General features: G+C 43.1%; 2 protein-coding genes across 2 annotated transcripts; one reads left to right on the top strand and one right to left on the bottom strand.

The window, feature by feature from the left end:
* Positions 1–5,014: 5,014 nt before the first annotated feature.
* LOC111967252 (syntaxin-5) lies at positions 5,015–8,846 on the top strand. The gene is made up of 11 exons (XM_023992143.2): positions 5,015–5,105; positions 5,635–5,871; positions 6,012–6,082; positions 6,780–6,835; positions 6,942–7,012; positions 7,230–7,346; positions 7,464–7,520; positions 7,753–7,837; positions 7,967–8,073; positions 8,149–8,270; positions 8,391–8,846. The coding sequence occupies exons 2-11, from the start codon at positions 5,809–5,811 to the stop codon at positions 8,548–8,550; spliced, it is 909 nt and encodes a 302-aa protein (XP_023847911.1). The 5' UTR covers positions 5,015–5,105; positions 5,635–5,808; the 3' UTR covers positions 8,551–8,846.
* Positions 8,847–10,459: 1,613 nt separating this feature from the next.
* On the bottom strand, positions 10,460–13,921 carry LOC111967253 (protein RD3-like). The gene is made up of 3 exons (XM_023992144.2): positions 13,832–13,921; positions 13,200–13,504; positions 10,460–10,918 (listed from the first exon to the last, which is right to left on the bottom strand). The coding sequence occupies exons 2-3, from the start codon at positions 13,502–13,504 to the stop codon at positions 10,552–10,554; spliced, it is 672 nt and encodes a 223-aa protein (XP_023847912.1). The 5' UTR covers positions 13,832–13,921; the 3' UTR covers positions 10,460–10,551.
* Between the last annotated feature and the right edge of the window lie 8,216 nt (positions 13,922–22,137).

Here is a 22,137-nt window from a genome sequence, read left to right as displayed (position 1 = left end):
GGCAGGTCTCTCTCTCTCTCTGTCTCTCTGTCTCTCTGTCTCTCTGTCTCTCTGTCTCTCTGTCTCTCTGTCTCTCTGTCTCTCTGTCTCTCTGTCTCTCTCTGTCTTTCTCTCAGTGTGGGCCCCAAAAGATGAACTGCATCACAGAGAGAGAGAGAGAGAGAGAGTGGGCTCCAGTGAGAGTGAGCTCAAGGCTGATGCTGCCTGGCCTACCTGTCTCGAAGGGCATCCTGCCAGTGACTAAATATAGACGCCTGCACAAGATTAGGGGAACAGAGGGAGAGAGGGAGGAAGAGAGAGTGACTCATCCATCAGGGGACAAGGATTCATCTCTTTTTTTGTTGTAAAAACGTTGTCTACTCTCTGAAAATGCCCCAGAACCTTGTTATGTTGGTGAAGAGTAATATTGGAACTTACTGTGTCTGCTACGATGGTGATGCCCCTGAGAACCAATGACTTGTTGTGATGTGTCCCTGAAACTCCTCATCCTCCTCTCTCTCTCTCTCTCTCTCCTTATCATTCTCTCTCGCTCCCCTCTTTCTCTCTCGCTCCCCTCTCTCTCTCTCTCTCAATTCAAATGGCTTTATTGGCATGGGAAACATGTTTCCAAAGGAATAGAGACATTTCAAATGTCATATTATGACTATATACAGTGTTGTAACGATGTGCAAATAGTAAAATTACAAAAGGGAAAATAAACATTAATATGGGTTGTATTTACAATGGTGTTTGTTCTTCACTGGTTGCCCTTTTCTTGTGGCAACAGGTCACAAATCTTGTATTTCACCCAATAGATATGGGAGTTTATCAAAATTGGATTTGTTGGGTCTGTATAATCTGAGGGAAATATGTGTCTTTAATATGGTCATACATTTGGCAGGAGGTTATGAAGTGCAGCTCAGTTTCCACCTCATTTTGTGGACAGTGTGCACAAAGCCTGACTTACTTGAGAGCCAGGTCTGCCTATGGCGGACTTTCTCAATAGCAAGGCTATGATCACTGAGTCTGTACGTAGTCAAAGCTTTCCTTAATTTTGGGTCACYCACAGTGGTCAGGTATTCTGCCACTGTGTACTCTGTTTAGGGCCAAATAGCATTCCAGTTTGCTCAGTTTTTTTTTATAAGTTCCTACCAGTGTGTTAAGTAATTATCTTTTTCTCACGATTTGGTTGGGTCTAATTGTGTTGCTGTCCTGGGGCTCTGTGGGGTCTGTTTGTGAACAGAGCTCCAGGACCAGCTTGCTTAGGGGACTTTTCTCCAGGTTTATTTCTCTCTAGGTGATGGCTTTGTTATGCAAGGTTTGGGAATCGCTTCATTTTAGGTGGTTGTAGAATTTAACGGCTCTTTTCTGGATTTTGATAATTAGCGGTTATCAACCTAATTCTGCTCCACTTGCATTATTTGGTGTTTTACGTTGTACACAGAGGATATTTTTGCAGAATTCTGCATGCAGAGTCTCATTTTCGTGTTTGTCCCATTTTGTGAATTCCTGGTTGTTGAGTGGACCACAGACCTCACAACCATAAAGGGCTATGGGTTCCTTAACTGATTCAAGTATTTTATCTTCCTTTTGACGGCATAGAAGGCCCTTCTTGCCTTGTCTATCAGATCGTTCAGAGCTTTGTGTAAGTTACCTGTGGCGCAGATGTTTAGGCCGAGGTATGTATAGTGTTTTTTGTTCTCTAGGACAACGGTGTCTAGATGGAATTTGTATTTATGGTCCTGGTAACTGGACCTTTTTTGGAACACCATTATTTTTGTCTTACTGAGATTTACTGTCAGGGCCCAGGTCTGACAGAATATGTGCAAAAGATCTAGGTGCTGCTTTAGGCCCTCCTTGGTTGGGGACAGAAGCACCAGATCATCAGCAAACAGGTGTCATTTGACTTCAGATTCTAGTAGGTTGAGGCCGGGTGCTGCAGACTGTTTTAGTGCTCTCGCCAATTTGTTGATATATATGTTGAAGAGGGTGGGGCTTAAGCTGCATACCTGTCTCACCCCATGGCCCTGTGGAAAGAAATGTGTGTGATGTATAATGTTGTATGTTTCTCCCCCAACACTGCTTTCCATCAATTTGTATAGCAGACTCTCATACCAAATTGAGTCAAAAGCTTTTTTGAAATCAACAAATAATGAGAAGACATTGCTTTTGCTCTCTCGCTATCCTTCACTCCCTATCTCACTCCCCTCTCTGTCTCTCTCTCTCTATCCTTCATTCCCTATCTCACTCCCCTCTCTCTCTCTATCCTTCACTCCCTATTTCACCCCGCTCTCTTTCTCCCTCTCTCTCTCTCTGTGAAAGTGGTTTCCTGTATTTTTCCAATTTTCTCTGTGTGGAGTAGTGCTATATTTTTCTAATGATAAACTTCAGGCTTGTTTTCCTCTGCTTTTGTAGCAGCAGCTGTGTTGAAGCAGGTAGTTGACGGTATCTGAACTGTGTGTGTTGTTAGATGGTATCTGTGTGTGGGAGAGGGAGTGCATGTCATTGTAGGCCTACAATGTGTGTATGTTCTGTGTGTTGACTATGGCCAACCATGTCTCTCTGACAGGAAGATGAATTATGTTTTTAGTCCCCTGTGACTTTGGTGAACAAAAGAAAATACAATCAGTGTTATCTGTTACGGAAACATGCATCGCTGTGCTGCTTTGACTCATTGTTTAAAAATTATAATTTTAGAGAACATAAAAGCCAAAAGAAGATGAATTACATCAATTTGAGACATTGTAAAATGTATTTACAATATTAATGTACTCAAATGCACAGATATTGTTTAGTTTTTTCCCCTGCATTATCAGAGAACATAGGCTTTTATCACAGAAAAGGTTATAGGGAAAGAGAGGAGAGGGTATAGGAGAGGTGCGGGGGAGAAGATATGTGAGGACATAGTTGTGGTCTGAACATGCCAGCTCTTGTTGAGGTATAGATGTGGGAGCCAGTAGGTATAGAATGAGATCTGAGCAAGTCCTGTATGTTATCTCTCTACCTGTATTCATCTGTGTAGCTATATCGCCTTCCCTCTGTTTGTCTCCCTCCCTTCCCCTCTCACATTCTGGAGTTTGGTATTCACTGTTATCTTCACTATACCCTGTAAGGGCCACACTATCTTTGCATATCTTTCCTTTCACCATAGTGTTACATTTAACTGGTTCATAACATTTAATTTTCAATTACTGAAATGTTTTCCCTTCCGTATGAAGCAGGTTTCAATTGAATACAGTCTAGGCCCTTGAGGGCAAGAGGAGATGTATGTTAGTAAAAGTGCAATATTATCATAAAGAGACATACTTGGAATATGGAGGAGGAATGGAGGGGGGAAATAGTCGAAGAGGGAGAGAGAGAGAGAGTGAGGGAGGGAGATAGAAGGTGAGCTTGAGTTGTTTGAAGATGGTGGGAAAAGAGAGATGGTTTGTCGAAGAAGAATGGTGGAAAGTGTAAGCAGAGCAAGCCATACGCCGGATCTACATCTGGTGGAGAAATAGAAGTGAATGAGGGTGAATTATCCAAGGTGGCAGGTGTGTTGAAGTTCTCGAAGCCCGAGGCTTGCACAGATGGTCAGGATAAAGATGAGTCTGTGATGGTAGGATTGAGAGTTTGAGAAAGTGGACCCCTGCCTTTTGGCTGATCCATACAGCACATTCGGTATGTATTCAGACTCCTTGACTTATTCCACATTTTGTTTCGTTACAGGCTTATTCTAAAATGGATTAAATAGTTGTTTTCCCTTATCAATCTACACACAATACCCCATAATGACAAAGCAAAAACAGGTTTTTAGAAATGATTGCTAATTTATAAAAAATGAAAATAAAAATGGTATCACATTTACATAAGTATTCAGACCCTTTTACTCAGCACTTTGTTTCAGCACCTTTGGCAGCGATTACAGCCTTGAGTCTTCTTGGGTATGACGCTAGAAGCTTGGCACACCTGTGTTTGGGGAGTTTCTCCCATTCTTCTCTGCAGATCCTCTCCAGCTCTGTTGGGTTAGATGGGGAGCGTCGCTGCACAGCTATTGTCAGGTCTCTCCARAGATGTTCGAATGGGTTCAAGTCTGGGTTCTGGCWCGGCCACTCAAGGACATTCAGAGACTTGTCTTGAAGCCACTCCTGCATTGTCTTGGCTGTGTGCCTAGGGTTGTTGTCATGTTGGAAGGTGAACATCAAATCATATTTATTTATATAGCCCTTCGTACATCAGCTGATATCTCAAAGTGCTGTACAGAAACCCAGCCTAAAACCCCAAACAGCAAGCAATGCAGGTGTAGAAGCACGGTGGCTAGGAAAAACTCCCTAGAAAGGCCAAAACCTAGGAAGAAACCTAGAGAGGAACCAGGCTATGAGGGGTGGCCAGTCCTCTTCTGGCTGTGCCGGGTGGAGATTATAATAGAACATGGCCAATATGTTCAAATGTTCATAAATGACCAGCATGGTCAAATAATAATAATCACAGTAGTTGTCGAGGGTACAACAAGTCAGCACCTCAGGAGTAAATGTCAGTTGGCTTTTCATAGCCAATCATTGAGAGTATCTCTACCGCTCCTGCTGTCTCTAGAGAGTTGAAAACAGCAGGTCTGGGACAAGGTAGCACGTCCGGTGAACAGGTCAGGGTTCCATAGCCGCAGGCAGAACAGTTGAAACTGGACATCAGAAGAGTTACAGGGTGTAGAGTTGTGGTTTCCCGTTCTTCCAGGCCCTTGGCCTGAGGTAGGAGTAGATAGGTGTAAGTAGTGGAATTGGGTGGGTTAGATGGTAAGGTATTTGTTTATGATTAAAATGTTTTCCTTTTCCAAGCCAAGTATAAGGGATTTTATACCCCAGTCTACTCGGTGGCAGTAACGCAACATGTATTGTATGTCAACCGCCTTTAACTAGAAGAAACGATAACAAACAGCAAGTTGGCTTGAATACTGCAGTAGTTGACATATCTGTTTACAAAACATAACATATGGCGACATCTGGTGGTGTATTTTGGCTGGGGCTCAAGCAGTGGTGGACGTGGCAATGACGTCAGCATCCGGAAATGACCCGGATTCAAACTTTCATTCCATCAGACGGCTTGCTAAAAACATCGAAATATCTGTGAAGTCTTGTGGAAGTTCACTAATAGTAAGTTGAATTTTATAACGTTTATCGAGTAAAACTAGATATATACGTTTGATTTGAGTGGTTATGAGAGAAAGTTTTCGTTCTTCAAACAAAACATTCAAGCCACGTCGCTTAGGGTTAGCAAAACATCATCAGCTGTGATGGAGTCTTTAAATAACGTTAGCTTGGAGTAACGAAATAGCTCAATGCCTAAGAACATGTAAATGACACGTTTTTTTTCTAGCTAAGGTTAGCAATAATTTGATATTGTATCACTGTCATGCTAGTGTCTGGTAACATTTGTTTCAGTTTCAGTGGTAATGTTGGCTATGCTAACGTTAGCTAACTTGCTACTAGCTAGCTATTATGTGGGGGGCAAGCTGAATTGCTAAATAAACTGGCCAAGCTCAGATTTGTTGGTGAAACCGAGACGTAGTATTGGTAAATATCTAGCTAGATAATTAAGTTATTTAGGCAGCGCGGGGCATCGGTGACCACCTAGCAAAATGTCACTTTACTTGAATTAATTTGTTTCTGTTCCCCCTATCAGTACAGATGTGTGTACATTGAGAATGTATATGTGAGCATCAATGGACACGGATCGACGCCTCGTTGTTAGGAATTGACGTCAGGAGGTGTAGCGACTGTTTCCACGGAGCACGGACCGTCTCCAGGACACTACCAAGATCGTTCAGACCCTTCCTGGTGATATACCTGCGCCAGGATGACGTGCAGGGATCGCACCAATGAGTTTCAGTCCGCTTGCAAATCCCTACAGACCAGACAGGTATGTAGGTATGGGAGACCCAAGGGCAGTGATGTTGAAGTATCCAAATGATCAAGGCCTGGAGATAGTTTCTTATGCATTTTCCCTCATGTAATCTGGAACAATGATCACTATTTTCATGCTTCTCTCTCGTTCTGCAGAATGGTGTTCAGCCCACCAAGCCGGCCCTCAGTGCGCTCAAGCAACGCAGTGACTTCACCCTCATGGCCAAGTGAGTCCAACTACCAGTGCCACTGCCACCAATCTCACCCAAAGAGCCAGCCAACTAATTTACAGTGCAAACTAATTTACAGTGCACAACCCATTTTCTCAGAGGTGTCGCTGACACTCTGATTTGAAGTTTAGTAAATAGCCAGTTGTTGCTGTTAGTTTCTCCATGGTGATGTGATCACATTGTAGCTCAGTGTGATCTCTTTGGAATGCAGTCTGTTCTTTTCTGTTATCTTACCTTACAAATCAAATTGTATTGGTTGCATACACATATTTAGCAGATGTTATAGCAGGTCCAGTGAAATGCTTATGTTTCTAGCTCCAACAGTGCAGTAATACCTAACAATACAAAACACACAAATCTCAAAAATAAGAAATATCAGAACGACCAAGGTCAGATTCCGGAATATAAATATATATTTATGAATACAATGGTGTGTATGGACAGTATATGAATAGAAAAAGTGTCTACGGCAGTAGTTATATAGGATGAGCCTTGACTAGAATACAGTATATACATATGAAGTGGGTAAAACAGTATGTGTTCCATGACTATGTACATAGGGCAGAAGTCTCTAAGGTGCAGGGTAAAGTACACYTTCATGCAGCTATGTACATGCGTTAGCAGATTCCTTTCACTGTTTTCATGTTTTGGCCTATGACTGATGCCAATCTCCTGTTGTTTTGAATCCCTCCAGGAGAATAGGAAAAGACTTGAGTAATACGTTTGCTAAACTAGAGAAACTCACTATATGTAAGTATATGGCAATATTTATGTTTTAACATTTCTCATGAATAACAATTTTGAGTAACTTGTTTTGTCAAGGTTCTGGATATATGACTGTTTTGACCTTTTTCAGTGGCTAAAAGAAAATCTCTATTTGATGACAAGGCAGTGGAGATTGAAGAGTTAACCTACATCATCAAGCAGGTGAGATGTATTTATTTATTTTTTTGCATTGACACAGATACCATAAAATCAGTCGGCTGTCTCGTCATTAACTATAAATGGCAAACATGATGACCAGTCAGTCAGGTGGAATCTCTAGTCAAGAGGCAAACTTGGCTGTTTTAGTGGGCGCAGTCTGTGTAACTCTGCTGTGCCCTGTATGTCTCTCTTCTGTATGTCTCCCCCATTCCCCTCTCAGGACATTAACAGCCTGAACAAGCAGATAGCCCAGCTGCAGGATCTGATTCGTTCACGTGGAGCTCCCAGCGGCAGACACATCCAGACCCATTCCAACACCATCGTTGTCTCCCTGCAGGTCTGACTGCCAGTGCCTCTCTACTGCATTATGTAACTGATGTGGATGAGTAAAATGATGTAGCCATATGAAACATGAGGCTTTAATAATCAACAACCAGGTTTTTGTTTTTTGCAGTCCAAACTGGCATCTATGTCCAATGACTTCAAGTCGGTTCTAGAAGTAAGAACAGAGGTAAGATTCACTGGAACTTCCAGCCCCTGGAACTTTCTACCATTGAACCTCAAGAATTCTAATAACGCTAGGTTGCGTTTATCGTTCTCATTCTCTTTTGTTCTCTTTTAATTTAATTGAAGGGCTTTATTGGCATGGGAAACATATGTTAACATTGCCAAAGCAAGTGAAGTAGATAATAAACAATAAAAATGTACAGTAAACATTACACTCTCTGTCCCTCTGTCTCTAGAACCTGAAGCAGCAGAAGAGCAGGAGAGAACAGTTCTCTCAGCCTCCTGTCTCCTCTTCTTCTCCTCTCCTCGCCAACAACTTCAGTAAGATACAACACCATGTTTATCTCACCTTCAGCCTCTCATTCCTACACCAGATGACTTCATAAATGTCTCTTGGAATTTCAATCACAGAACTTTTATTTTCTATCAACTGACTATCTCCTCTGCCAGAGAGTTCAGTGTTGATGCAGGATGAGTCCAGGAGTATGGGGAGTGAGGTGGCCATCGACATGGACAACCAGTCTAACCCTCTACAGCTCCAGCTCATTGATGAGCAGGTACAAACACTTTATTATCACCTGTATTGTGTGTGCGTCATTGTGTTAGTATAATGTTGTTTCTCTGTGGTGCAGGACTCGTACATCCAGAGCCGTGCAGACACCATGCAGAACATAGAGAGCACCATCGTAGAGCTGGGCTCCATCTTCCAGCAGCTGGCTCACATGGTGAAGGAGCAGGAGGAGACAGTACAGAGGTGAGGGAGGGAGGCGTGGGGGAGGAGGGAAGGAAGAACAGAGGAGGAACTTTGAGATGCTTGAGCACTGCCAGATCTTTCTCTAAAGCCCTATGTGTATGTTCCTGTCCTTCCCTGTAGGATTGATGCTAACGTGGAGGACACTCAGCTCAACGTGGACATGGCTCACACAGAGATCCTAAAGTACTTCCAGTCTGTGTCCTCCAACCGCTGGCTTATGGTCAAGATTTTCCTCGTCCTCATCGTCTTCTTCATCGTCTTTGTGGTCTTCCTCGCCTGAGCAGGGAGAAACGACAGAGAAAGAAGGGAATCATAAAGAAGAGAAGGAAGGGGGGGGGAAGTCTGAGGTTGTGTCACTCCTAGTGTCTCTTCTGGTAGGTTGTCACTCCTATAAAACAGTAGTCGAGCAATAGTTCAGGCGGGGTCATGCTGTCTGAAATAAGACAATGGGAAAGCTTGGACTGAGATGAGGGGTTACCACAGCAACGGGGCAGTGGGAATGGAGTGTTATTGGATGGTTTGGGACTTGAGGTCCAGTAGACCAACAAATTATAGTAGTTCTCCCCCCACAGAGATGAATGAAATACCTGTAATGAAAAGGATATGGTATCGAAACACTTGACCAGAATATGACCAGAATTCTTGTCATTCTGTTCTTTGTTACTTTAGAGACTAAATCATCATAAAACATTTAATCAAAAATTGCTATTTAATGGTTTGATTCTGCAAACTAGTGTTGGTTTTTGGTAAATTTTATTTTATTCCTCGTAGTGTTGATTGGTGGTAAGACAGGAAGGGCTTACTCATTAACTTGCTGTCTGAGCACACAAAATACTGGACTTTTCTTTCTCATGTTGTAATTATGTATTCTAGTTTTTGTTCCTCATTATTATCCTCTTATTAAAGAGAGGGACTTTAAGAACTTCTCGCTCTATCATTCACACCACGCATGAGTGAAAACACTTTTTGTTTTGTTGGGGGGCTTTCAAGCTTCCTTATTTGCCAAATGGGTACTTTCAATTTCAAAGAAATGTGACAAGACACCTGTGGTAGGAGCTGTTTTATGAAGTACGGGAGGGTTAAAGGTGGTTTAAACTGAAGAGGACATTCCCTTCATAGATCCAATCATAAACACAATGTGACGAGTCAGACCCAAACAGTTTATAACAAGTTACATAACTCTGCTATTGCAGAATTAACAGTTTAGATGATCTGGTTTACCTGCCAGCAAGTCAGCTGGGGTCAGTTTGAATACTGTTACCTGTTGTGTGTCCCAAATGCCACTTCCTATACAGTGCACTACTTTGATCAGAGCTTTATGGGCCTTGGACAAAAGTAGTGCACTAAATAGGGAATAGGATGGGTCTCAAATGGCACCATATGTCATTACTTTGTATTGTCGCTTGAGAAACCCTTATTAACAGGTTATAACAGCTGTTATTAACAGGTGACATGTTGATGGTTATGACTGGGTATGATGTGCTGAATGTACACTAGTGAAGTGACTTTCTCTACCAAACTTCTCTGCAACTGGTCAGTTTGGGCCTTACTGCTTTATTGGAGACTGTCCTCTTCATTTCCTCTCTATCTCTGAGGACAGACGTCTCGGAGGACAGACGTTTATGTACAGGCGATTATTTAACAACCAGAATTTTGTTAATAAGAAAACACCTATTTCTTCCCTTTTTTTGCCAAATGCCTTGACTTCTACAGTGTATAAAGTGCTAATGTATTGGAAATAAATGCATATTAAAAATAACTATGGGGAAGTACAAAGGACTCTAGTTCTTTACTGAGTAAGAGTATAATAGAAGGTTAATAGAATTAACTTAAAGAGTAACCATCACAACCAAAGGACTGGAACAGTAGTAATGGACCCACTGTATTGAATCCACACACAAACTCATCAAGGATCTGTTGAAAAATAAGGTTTTATTTTATGCATTCAAAATCTAGTTAATTTTGCATGCATTTCAAGTGTTAACACATTCAGAAAATGTAATTCACAATAAAAACAATGTTAGAAATATTATGGCATACATCTGCTGGCTAAGCTTGCATTTCTACTCTAGTATATGTTTGATATACCTGCATCTTTTTGTCTAAAGAGTCAGTGGAAATCTGCTGAGGTGTGAGCTGTCCATGTTGCATGTCTCATCTTGAGACATATTTGACTTTCTCTTTTCTCGACATTCCTTTCTTAGTCCCATTCCTCCCTTCCTCAATCAATCAGATGTATTCTATAAAGCCCTTTTTACATCAGCAGTTGTCCCTCCCTCTCTCAGCCAAGTGCACTCTGTTCGATGGGGGTGATATCAGGCATGCTCATGCTCCTCCCCTTCCTGGCCGCTCTCGCCACATTCACTGCTCCCTCCTGCTCCTCCACCTCATCCTCGTACCAGTTTGACTCCTCCTGCAGGTTGCCGCGCGACCCACCCAGGCCCACGCCCCTGAAGGGTGCGGGGCGGAACTTGGAGCGGAAGGTTACAAAGGAGAGGCTCTTGCTGCGTTGTTTGTCATAGCCGGCTGACCTCGTCCTCATCTCCTCGTTCTCCTCTTCTCCCTCCACACAGTCACGTAGAACCGTGCGGAACAGACGAGCCACCTCGTAAACTTCCGGCTCTGTCTTTGTCACCAGATTCCTGAACCTGGGGAGAGGACAAAGGTAAAAAAGGAGTTTGTTTGATGTTGATAGAGAGATAAAGRTGGACCTGATGATCATTAATCCATCTCCATTATCTACCTGAGACATTCAGGATAAGTGGACAGAAGACGCAGATGTTGAACTACAGGACTGTTTTTCTAGCACAGACTGGAATATGTTCCGGGATTCTTCCCATGGCATTGAGAAGTATGGCATTGATCCCGCTATGCCCTCCGATGAATCATCAAACAGGCAAAGCGTCTACAGGACTAAGATTTAATCTTACTACACCGGCTCCGATGCTCGTCGGATGTGGCAGGGCTTGCAAACAATTACGAACTACAAAGGGAAGCACAGCCATTAGCTGCCCAGTGATACAAGCCTACCAGATGAGCTAAATAACTTCWATACTCGCATTTAGGCAAATAACACTGAAACATGCATGAGAGCATCAGCTGTTCCGGACAACTGTGTGATCACGCTCTCCGTAGCCGATGTTAGTAAGACCTTTAAACAGGTCAACATTCACAAGGCCGCGGGGCCAGACGGATTACCAGGACGTGTACTCTGAGCATGCGCTGGCCAACTGACAAGTGTCTTCACTGACATTTTCAACCTGTTCCTGATCAAGTCTGTAATACCAACATGTTTTAAGCAGACCACCATAGTCCCTGTGCCCAAGAACACCAAGGTAACCTGCCTAAATGACTACCGACCAGCAGCACTCACGTCTGTAGCCATGAAGTGCTTTGAAAGGCTGGTCATGGCTCACATCAACACCATTATCCCAGAAACCCTAGACCCACTCCAATTTGCATACTGCCCCAACAGATCCACAGATGATGCAATCTCTATCGCACTCCACACTGCTCTTTCCCACCTGGACAAAAGGAACACCTATGTGAGAATTCTATTCATTGACTACAGCTCAGTGTTCAACACCATAGTGCCCTCAAAGCTCATCACTAAGCTAAGGACCCTGGGACTAAACACCTCCCTCTGCAACTGGATCCTGGACTTCCTGACGGGCCGCCCCAGGTGGTAAGGGTAGGTAACAAAGCATCCGCCACGCTGATCCTCAACACGGGGGCCCCTCAGGGGTGCGTGCTCAGTCCCCTCCTGTACTCCCTGTTCACCCATGACTGCATGGCCAAGCACGACTGCAACACCATCATTAAGTTTGCCGACGACACAACAATGGTAGGCCTGATCACCGACAACGATGAGACAGCCTATAGGGAGGAGGTCAGAAACCTGGCAGTGTGGTGCCAGGATAACAACCTCTCCTTCAATGTGATCAAGACAAAGTAGATGATTGTGGACTACAGGAAAAGGAGGACCGAGCACGTCCCCATTCTCATCGACGCGGCTGTAGTGGAGCAGATTGAGAGCTTCAAGTTCCTTGGTGTCCACATCACCAACAAACTAACAAAATAACACACCAAGACAGTCGTGAAGAGGGCACGACAACGCCTATTCCCCCTCAGAAGACTGAAAAGATTTGGCATTGGTCCTCAGATCCTCAAAAAGTTCTACAGATGCACCATCGAGAGCATCCAGACTGGTTGCATCACCACCTGGTATGGCAACTGCTCGGCCTCCGACCGCAAGGCACTATATAGGGTAGTGCGTACGGCCCTGTACATCACTTGGGCTAAGCTTCATGCCATCCAGGACCTCTATACCAGGCGGTGTCAGAGGAAGGCCCTAAAAATTGTCAAAGACTCCAGCCACCCTAGTCATAGACTGTTCTCTCTGCTACCACACGGCAAGCGGTACCGGAGCACCAAGTCTAGGTCCAAAAGGTTTCTAAACAGCTTCTACCCCCAAGCCAAAAGACTCCTGAACAGCTAATCAAATGGCTACCCGGACTATTTGCATTGAACCTCCCCACCCCCATTTTTACGCTGCTGCTACTCTCTATTATCGATGCATAGTCACTTTACTTCTACCTACATGTACATATTACCTCAATTACCTCGACTAACCGATGCCCCCGCACATTGACTCTGTACCGGTACCACCTGTATATAGCCTCACTACTGTTATTTTATTGTTGCTCAATTATTTGCTATTGTCTATTTTTCTTTCTTTTTCTTTCTTTCTTTTTTACTTCAGTTTATTTTAAATACTTATTTTCTTAAAACTGCATTGTTGGTTTAGGGCTGGTAAGTAAGCGTTTCACTGTAAGGTCTACACCTGTTGTATTTGGCGCATGTGACAAATAACATTTGATGTGTAGTGTACATACACCTCTCTGACACTAATAAGGTACGAAGTCCCACCTGACAATGACAGGGCCACACTGAGATGGTGGCACCCTGGCACACAGGTCCTGCAGTTCTATCAGGTCTCGGGGGGTCAGCTCGTAGGGTTGGTGGGTGGGGGCAGTGGCCAGCCATCTGTAGTCAGCAGAGGAGGAGCTGCGTCGGCGCCGGCCCTCTTGTGTCACCCTCTCCAGGCGGATACGTTCAGTGCGCTTCACCATGGCACCCAGCTCCAGCATCAGAGTATTGGTGACTAGTTCTTCTGCCGTACGCTGTCCAGGCACCTTCGGCTCCAGAGAAAAAACTGCTGACCAGGGGAACATCTAGGGATGGGACCAATACAAGTTCTTGAAACTGTTTTCATGCTGCAAATTCATGCTATACGATACAGGATATTAATAGAAAAAATGCGTAAAGTAAATGTTTTATGCATCTTAATTGTTTAAATTTGTTCTTAAATCTTAATCAGATAAGTGCTTCATTAGGTAGAGAAACACACCTGGGGATATGATACTTGATTGAGAGAACTGCAACTACAGGTAATTAGAATCACTGCAACACTGTATTTTTGTCTTAAGATGTCCTGCCCTTTTCAAGACACAATGTAAAAGTACATTTACCTGTAGTCAAACAAAAGTTTGATAGCTTACCTTTACAAAATTCTATGAGTCAATTATTGAATAGTCTCTTTGTTTGTTACAAATCCTCTTATCAATAAGCAGACAATGACATAATTTCACAGTATAAAAAATATGTTTCTGTTGTCTTTGGTATGCAGCTGGAAGAAATGAATTGTTCAAAAGAAAATCTAAAATTCGAAACTCTTTCACACTGCTACACACTCCTAACTGACCACCTTGCTACCTCGAAGGTCCGTGGCAAATARGCATGTGTGTTTGTTCGGGATTGACAATGAATGTAATCCTGTATTAATATACAGAGTGATTGACAGGTATTTTACCTCACAACAGGACTAACCTCATAAGCACACATGGAGGTGTTGCTAGACATGTGTCAGTCTGTACATATCCAGTCAGCCAACTAGAGCAGCGTAGCAGCAGGGGGGGTCACAGCAGTTTTGTTATGTCATCRGTGAATCAAAACAGAGACACTGGACCTTAAATATACAGTAAAACACAAGCAATATCTTCAGCGAGGAATCACGATTAATGACTCTACTTGGATGCTGGTTGGTAAAGGAATGGTGTGGGTTTTGTCAATGATACTTGCATTTGATTAAGTTGAAATGATAAATCCCAGATAAATATGTATAGAACCCCTAGACCCATAGTGAGCTGAGTGTGACATTGGCAAGGTATTAAACTCTTCCTGGCAGACCTAGGCACATATAGGAAAACTACCTCATTAGTGACAAAATAGTAACATCAAAAACTATTATATTTAGATCATGATCATCGTCCTAATAACTCATACTAATAACTCATCCTAATAACTCCGATGCAGTTCCAGGTATCGTCGTCTGGATTTGAGCGTAATCTGAGATTAGGTCTGCGCATGAGGTAAAGCCGCCTCAATGCTGAGTGGTGTGGAAACCAAGGGGGGTTAGAGAAGTAACCACGTCCCCATATATATATATATATATAGAGAAAGAGAGAGAGAGAGCTAAAAGAGAGAGTGAGAAAGAAACAGAAAAGGAGAGAGAGCGAAAGAGAGAAAAAAGGGGGGGACAGAGAGAGGAAGAGAGAGAAAGAGAGAGTGAGTAAGAGAGAGTGACGGCAGGTGGATGAGTTTGTTGTAGCCTACTAATGAGAGAGACTGAGTTGGATGGGTGGGTGGGTGGATGGGGGTAGGGGGGAGCGTCACTCAGATGGCATATACTGGATGACACACTCATGTTATGTAATCGGAACATGGTCGTTATAGTCTGAACATTTCTTTCAGATGCTTGTGTTTTCATATCAAATGTTCAAAAATGTGTTGTCCTTGACCTTGGCAATTTATCAATATGTATCTGTTTCACAAACCAGTCAGTGGGCCTAATATTACAATATGGACATAACATGGACAGAATTTGTATCAAGAGATAATGAAGGATCTCTTTATATTTTCTGCAACGAGTATAATGTCTGAAATGATTGATAATAGAATAACTTGTGGTCGAAGACTAAAGAAAAGCTTAAGACCCCTCTTGAAAAGCTTTCTCTCTATTTATAGTTTCATCATACAGTACAATCTTTCATCGCTAGGTGTCATCAAAGAGGTTAATATCCTCCTCCATTCTGACCACACGTTACTGACCGCCGCCTCGTGTCAAATCGTTTTTTGTTGGTTTGGGCTGCACGAGACTCGTGTTTTTTTTTTAGCATGCAGCTGTTGAGTTGAAACGCTAGTAGATTTTGAAGCCATCACCAGTCACGCTGCTGCAGAAATACTYCCATTAAACCTATATTCTGCCACCTGTGAATGAACAAATCTGAGTGGATCTGAAGTTGTCGCGTTGGAGCATTTGGATTTTACATCAGTATAAACTGGATCTGGACATAAATGGTAACTCATCCTACCGGTCTAATGGTTAGTCTGGATTGGATAACTAACTAGCTGGCTGGCAAAATAATCCAGTGTAGAATTGTCAATACTGTCTAGGTGGCTAACGTCCTTTACTTTMTTTCTACTGTCATTACATATCTAGCTAAAGTAAATATAAGTTGATACTAGCTAGCTAACGTTACTATTTGCATATTCAAAACAATGCCATTGAGTGTTGCATGGTGTGTTTCAGTGWATCAAACAGACAACAATACTGTTTTACTCCACAGTCCTGATTTCATCCAAGTGGTGGTTGAAGACAAGCGTGACAATCCTGGCTAGAGACCGATTCTAAATATTTTCCTGACTTGTTCGTCTGAGGGACGTTGCTGTCTCCTAAACACGTTATTATTTATTGTCATGCAGTATTGCCAAGGAACTTTGTTGCTATGATCAGTTGTAGCTAAATACTGTAAACAGTTTTGAACKTTGAGCTGTGAATTGAACTATGGCCTCTACCTAGCATGAAGGAAGGTTTAAAAGCAGCATGTTACTTGGCATACCTTTCATTCTAACCACAATGTGATTGTTGTCACACTAGAGAAAGACTGAAACAATAGTATTGCAGTGCCAGCCATACATTGCCATTCTCAACATTATCACTGTCAGTGCAGGTGACTGTCATGTCGTCATTGTGTAGGATTATACCGTTCTACTCTCTGACCTGTTGTCAGTTCAGTTCAACCCAGCATCTTTTATTTACGTGGCGTTTAATTTACTCATTCTTTACAGACAAACTCTATGCAAACATTGATATAACCATTGGGTAATGACAAGCAGGAAATTCATTGTGCTTTCTCTCTGGCTGTCCCCCCAAATGGCACCCTATTATAGTGCAGTACTTTGTTTCCCTGGTCAAAAGTATTACTCTAAATAGGGAATAGGGTGCCATTTGGGATGCGGTCTTTACCTATCGATTTGTAGCCAGAGCTGCAGTTACAGCATGGTGGCAGCAGGGTGCATAGCTACACACCTTTGCATGGAGGGACTTGATGCAAATGAATTTGATTTGATTTGATTGAGCCTTGATGGGTTCGCTTAGATCAGCGTTTCCCAAACTGTGCACATTTCGTTTTTTTCCTTAACACTACACAGCTGATTCAAATGATCAAAGCTTGATGATTAGTTGAATCAGCTGYGTAGTGYTAAGGCAAAAAACAAAATGTGCACCCCTTGGATTCCCCAGGGCTGAGTTTGGAGGACTCTGGGTTAGATCATGATCCTCAATCATGATTTTCTTCATTTTTCTCGCCTGCCCTCGGCTCAAACCGTCTCTGTGTGCCTCTGTGCTTGTGTTATTGTCATGGCTATAAGCCAGAGGAGCTGTCTCAACCTTAGGCTCCTCCAAAAGTGAAAACATGCACACAGTGTTGTGTAGAAGAATAAACATAAGACTAAACACTCATTTAAGTTGGATTTGAATCCAGCATGCCTCCTGAAAAGTGGCTTGTCCCTGAAGAAGGCTGTCTGTGTTGTGTTAATGTGCTGGTGGAAACTGACAAGCTTGGTTACACGGTTCAAACTAAGGCAAGCTGCAAGATGGATTGAAGCATGTTCAGATGTTTCTTCTTCTTCCTATTTTTCTCTACTTTATTCAACATCACTGTCTCTTTCTGTTCCAGCCTTAACTTCCTGGGGCGTATTGGTCTTACCAGGCTGGTTCTCCAGTGTACCAACCCTGGTGTCTGAGAGATCTACTCTGACCGGGAGGGGATGAGCTGGGCAGAGGAGGACTGGACAGTGGGCCTGTCTGGCCGGGCCCTGCAGAAGGTCAAGGAGCTGCAGGTCCAGCAGGAGAGGCTGAACAGAGAGAGACAGCAGAAACACCTGCAGCTGGACAGCACACAGGCCTCCCTCGACAGACTGTCAAGGTACGAGACCTATGTTAAGTTAACGTATTGTGTTCAGTTCACGAGGCAGACAAAGTTGTCATCTGAGTTAGGAGATGATTACTGTAGAGATAGGATATTGAKCTATAAAACAACAATAACAATACAGCACTTTGCTCAGCTGGTTTAATACTCTTAACATGCTTTTCCTCTCATGCTGTAGCCTAAACACCTGTCTGTTGTTGCTTTTAGCCAATTGCTATGTTGTTGTCATGCCAAGTTGGTTAAAGCAAAAACAGACTGGCACCCAGACTAGTGTGTACTACTACAATGTCAGGAAGTAAATTTTGTTTTTCCTGGTATTCTTTAAATTGTTATTTCCTGGTTTCCTGACATTATTGAGCTGATATTTACCCTCTCTCTGTTTGCTCTTCTCCCTTGCCTCTTCTCTCCGTCTGCCAATCTCCTTTACCTCTCTCTCCTTTACCTCTCTCTCTCCTTTCCTTTCTCCTCCTCTCTCCTTCTGCCCATCTCCTCTACCTCTTCTCTCCCCTCCTCTCCGTCTGCCAATCTCCTCTACCTATCCTCTCTCCTCTCTTATGTCTGCCCATCTGCTCTCTACCTCTCCTCTCTCTTCTTCAGTATGAGGAGGTGCGCGGGGAGCTGCACTGTGTACAGAGGGAGTTACAGGTGGCTCGTGAGGAGGCGCATGCAGGTGTCTGTGTGCGGGAGCGTCTCTCTCAGGATCTCCAAGTGAAACAGGCCCAGATGTGTTCACTGGAGGGACAGCTGGGCTCGGCACAAACCCTCACACACACCCTCGAAAAGGAGGTCAAAAGGTGAGTAGCAGCAGCTATGGACATTTGACATGCAACATTTTAATTTACCGGACATTTGACATGCAACGTTTTTATTTACTGGAACCATATGCATTGGGTCCAGTAACCTGATTAGGGCTTCCACCCACGGTGCTCTGAATGACAGAAATAAGGGTTATAATATGGTAATTCATATTAACAGAACATGCAAGTCGAGGATGCAATGATGTGCAGTCCTTCTTACTGAATTCTGATGTKCACTTTGAAYATGTTAGAATAACTGTCCACATTTACTTTTCCTCAGCAACAAGACGAGTAACGAACAGCAAAATTACTAGCCTATCTCAATCTACTATAGTAGCAAAGTTTAGGCTACCTATTCATTTGGTCAGCTTGTTGAGAAAGAACTAGCCTATTCCAAACAGACTCTTCTACAGTTGTGGGACGATAGATGCCAAATTCATACAACAAGTAGGCCTAGGATCCAAAAATAAAAATATTGGGATGGAAAAAAGTTTTCAGTGTAAACTTCAGACTAAAACCAGATATAAWGTATGTAGAAAAGATAATGGACCTATACATTTTTAAATAGTATAAACTTTGACAACTAACAATCACCAAAATAAAAGCTAGTCAGGGAGAATTCAAAATTTCAATTATTTAATCAGAAATATTTTTGTCATGGCCATTGATTTTGTTATGTTTGAGTTACTCAGATAGCATAAGCCATAGCAAGATGTGTAGAATTGCAGGAAATTTGCTTTAAAACTGCAAATCTTTATCTCTGCCACATGGCAAAATTGATTTAAAACAGAAAACATTTTATCCAGAAAAAACCCTGTTCTTAGTTTCATATGTTCTCTCTCTCCTTCTGCCTCTTTTCTCTTCTCTCTCTCTCCCAGGTTGGAGGCGGATCTAGAGAAGTTAYAGAACACTAGAAGCTCTGGAGAATCCATGTTGTTTTCCACCCCATGCTGGAGTATGACATCACCACGGGACCACAATGGTACAGCACACTCTTCTCACTCGCTTGATTTCCTCCTACACCACCCATTTTCTCCCTTGCTCTCTCTCTTGCTATCTTCCTTATATTTTCTCCCATGGGACTCCTAGACTTCTCTCCCTTTGGTCCTCAGTCAGGAGAGCTCTTTCTTAGCTGAGTCTGAGTGTTGCTGAGTAAATTAACTATGAATGGTCCTGCAGGTGGGAGACGGGAGGAAAGGCAGGGATACAGCGGTGGCGAGGGGGACAATAAAGCACTACACGTCAGAGTGAGTTCAATACCTAAAACTGAGGCCTTCTCAGTACAACCAGCCACACATGTTCTGACCACACTGTATTCTCTGTCATCCTAGCATATGTGTTCCCGGTTCTATAACCCAGTGTTGTAGCTGTACTCGTTTTCATTCCTCTTTTTCCATCCCACCTTCAGCAACAGCTCAAGTTCTCAGACCCTGGCGTCTCGCCCACGCCCCCACAACAACAAGCCAAGGGCACGCCCCACCGGCGTCCGTCCCACCAATCAGACTCCTCCACTCCCTCGGCTGTGTTTCCGTGGGAACGGGACGACCAAAAGCCTTCCACCAGGGAACGACTCGCTCCTCCTCCATCTCCCTCTCTCCCCTCCAGCAATGTCATCAGACGAGGACAGGATGCTGGGGGTTGTGGGATGGTGGAGGACCTCAGGAGAGAGACAGACAGTACGTGTCACTTTGTCACCTTTGTTATCACTTATTGCCAGTTCAGTCATGTGTTCTGATGTCAGACTCCACTCCAAGCACCTTGGTTTGTCATATACTGTATGTCCCAACATCATATATTTGATACATTCTGATGTCTGGCTTCAAATCTCTCTCTAGTATTTCCAAGAATCTGAGGATTTGTTTCCCTTAGTAGGGCAATAATATGGGTTGTATTTGTTTCCCTTAGGGGGTCTTAGGCGGCAAGCACAAAATATGCGTTGTATTGTTTCCCTTAGTAGGCAATAATATGGGTTGTATTTGTTCCCTTAGTAGGGCAATAATATGGGTTGTATTTGTTTCCCTTAGTAGGGCCAATAAATAGGTTGTATTTGTTTCCCTTAGTAGGCAATAATGCGTTGCATGTTCCTAGTAGCAATAATATGGGTTGTATTTGTTTCCCGTAGTAGGGCAATAATATGGGTATATTCGTTTTGAGGTGCTTGTTTGGGAGCAGGATGCAGTTAAAGTTAAACCCAGAAAGACAGCTAGCTCCCTTGACAGCAGAGGCAGAGGAGAGACACAGTCCTAATGTTTGCTTTAGTGTGAGTCATAGAGAGTGTGTTCTAGCCCTGAATAACCCCCATTGTCTTTCCTGCCGTACGGCTGACAGCTATCTGCAGTGATGGGCTTTGTGTCATCCTGTATGGACTCCAGAGTACATTAATTACTGCCTTTCAGTACAGACACTGGTTCCTCAACAGAGGAGACAAGACTGCTCAAATGGAACTGTGAAATGAGCTTAAAATGGATTCACATGACTGTGAACTGGGTCTGTAGTGACACTCGACCCAGTGCTTCATAGACCAGTTTTACACTTTTCAGCCTGCAACCCAAAATGAGAAATTCTGTGTTTCCTGGGAGCCAAGGCTTAGAAAAATAGCACAATCATACGAAAATATCGGTACATTTCATTGCCTTTATGTCCTAAAGAAAATGGCCAATACAGACAAATAAATAACAATGAAATACCAATAAATATTCTTTCATGTTTATTTTTCCCCATTTAAAAAACACTTTTACATACCTGTCTAGGTCTTGGAAACTGTTGCTTTAAAAGAAATTAAGTTGATTTAATTCTGACTGGAATAAACAAGCATTAGATCAACATCCACACAGGATAGATATAAAAACAGAACCAACACACACCCTGGCTCAGATCTAATGAACGATGAAAAGAGCCAGTATTTCTTAATGTTTTGTTACACTCATGATGCCCCAGGGCAACCCTGCCCCCCAATCCCCACCTGAGATTGGGATGTGTGTCATGGTCTCCTCTACATATGATGCTGGTTGTACTTGCAGGACTGTTCGGGAGACTGGCAGAAAAGAGTGTCAGTCTCGGCGAGCGAGAAACGGCACCAGCTGGATGTTTAACAATCAAACGTAAAACCCAGGAGGATCCAGCAGACCCAGACCAGAACACTACGAACACTACAGGCCTAGTCTGAGAAGGACACACACACATTTTCTTTACCTTCACTGTTTATCCATATCCTCTTGGGTATCTCTCAAAAATAGCTGCTTGTCTGAACATTTGTTCTACTTTCTTTGCCTCGTTGTTCTCTTTTCTCAGAAGCGGAGTTAGGCAAATTGCATGCTCTCAATTAGATTGAACCACATGTCTCACTGGGCCTCTCTCTCTTTCTTGCCCATAGCCGCTGGGTTCTTCTTCATTGCTTTCCGTCACTCCACTCTGTTTTCTTTCCTCCACCCTCTGATGGTTTGTCCTCAGTGCGAAGGTTGAACAGGGTAAGTCAAATACTGCGTGACTGGTAGAACTGTAGTTCAGAACCTTGACTTGTCGCCTATGTTGTCATCTGAGAAAAAACTCATCTGACATAGTCGTCCTTGTCATACCAAGAGAGGTGAGCGTAGCTGTAGGGATATTAGCGAGAGGTGGAAGAGGCAGTGGAGGGCATTAAGTTAACGTAGGTGATGTCTTGGGCGGCATTAGACAGCGTGATTACATTAACGTTAAGGAGATGTTGGTTTTGCAGTGCCCATGCTATTTAATACTTAC

The sequence above is a fragment of the Salvelinus sp. IW2-2015 genome, linkage group LG8 (assembly GCF_002910315.2).
Source record: "Salvelinus sp. IW2-2015 linkage group LG8, ASM291031v2, whole genome shotgun sequence".
Classification (NCBI taxonomy): Eukaryota; Metazoa; Chordata; class Actinopteri; order Salmoniformes; family Salmonidae; genus Salvelinus; species Salvelinus sp. IW2-2015.
This window is presented reverse-complemented; position numbering and strand designations above follow the sequence as displayed.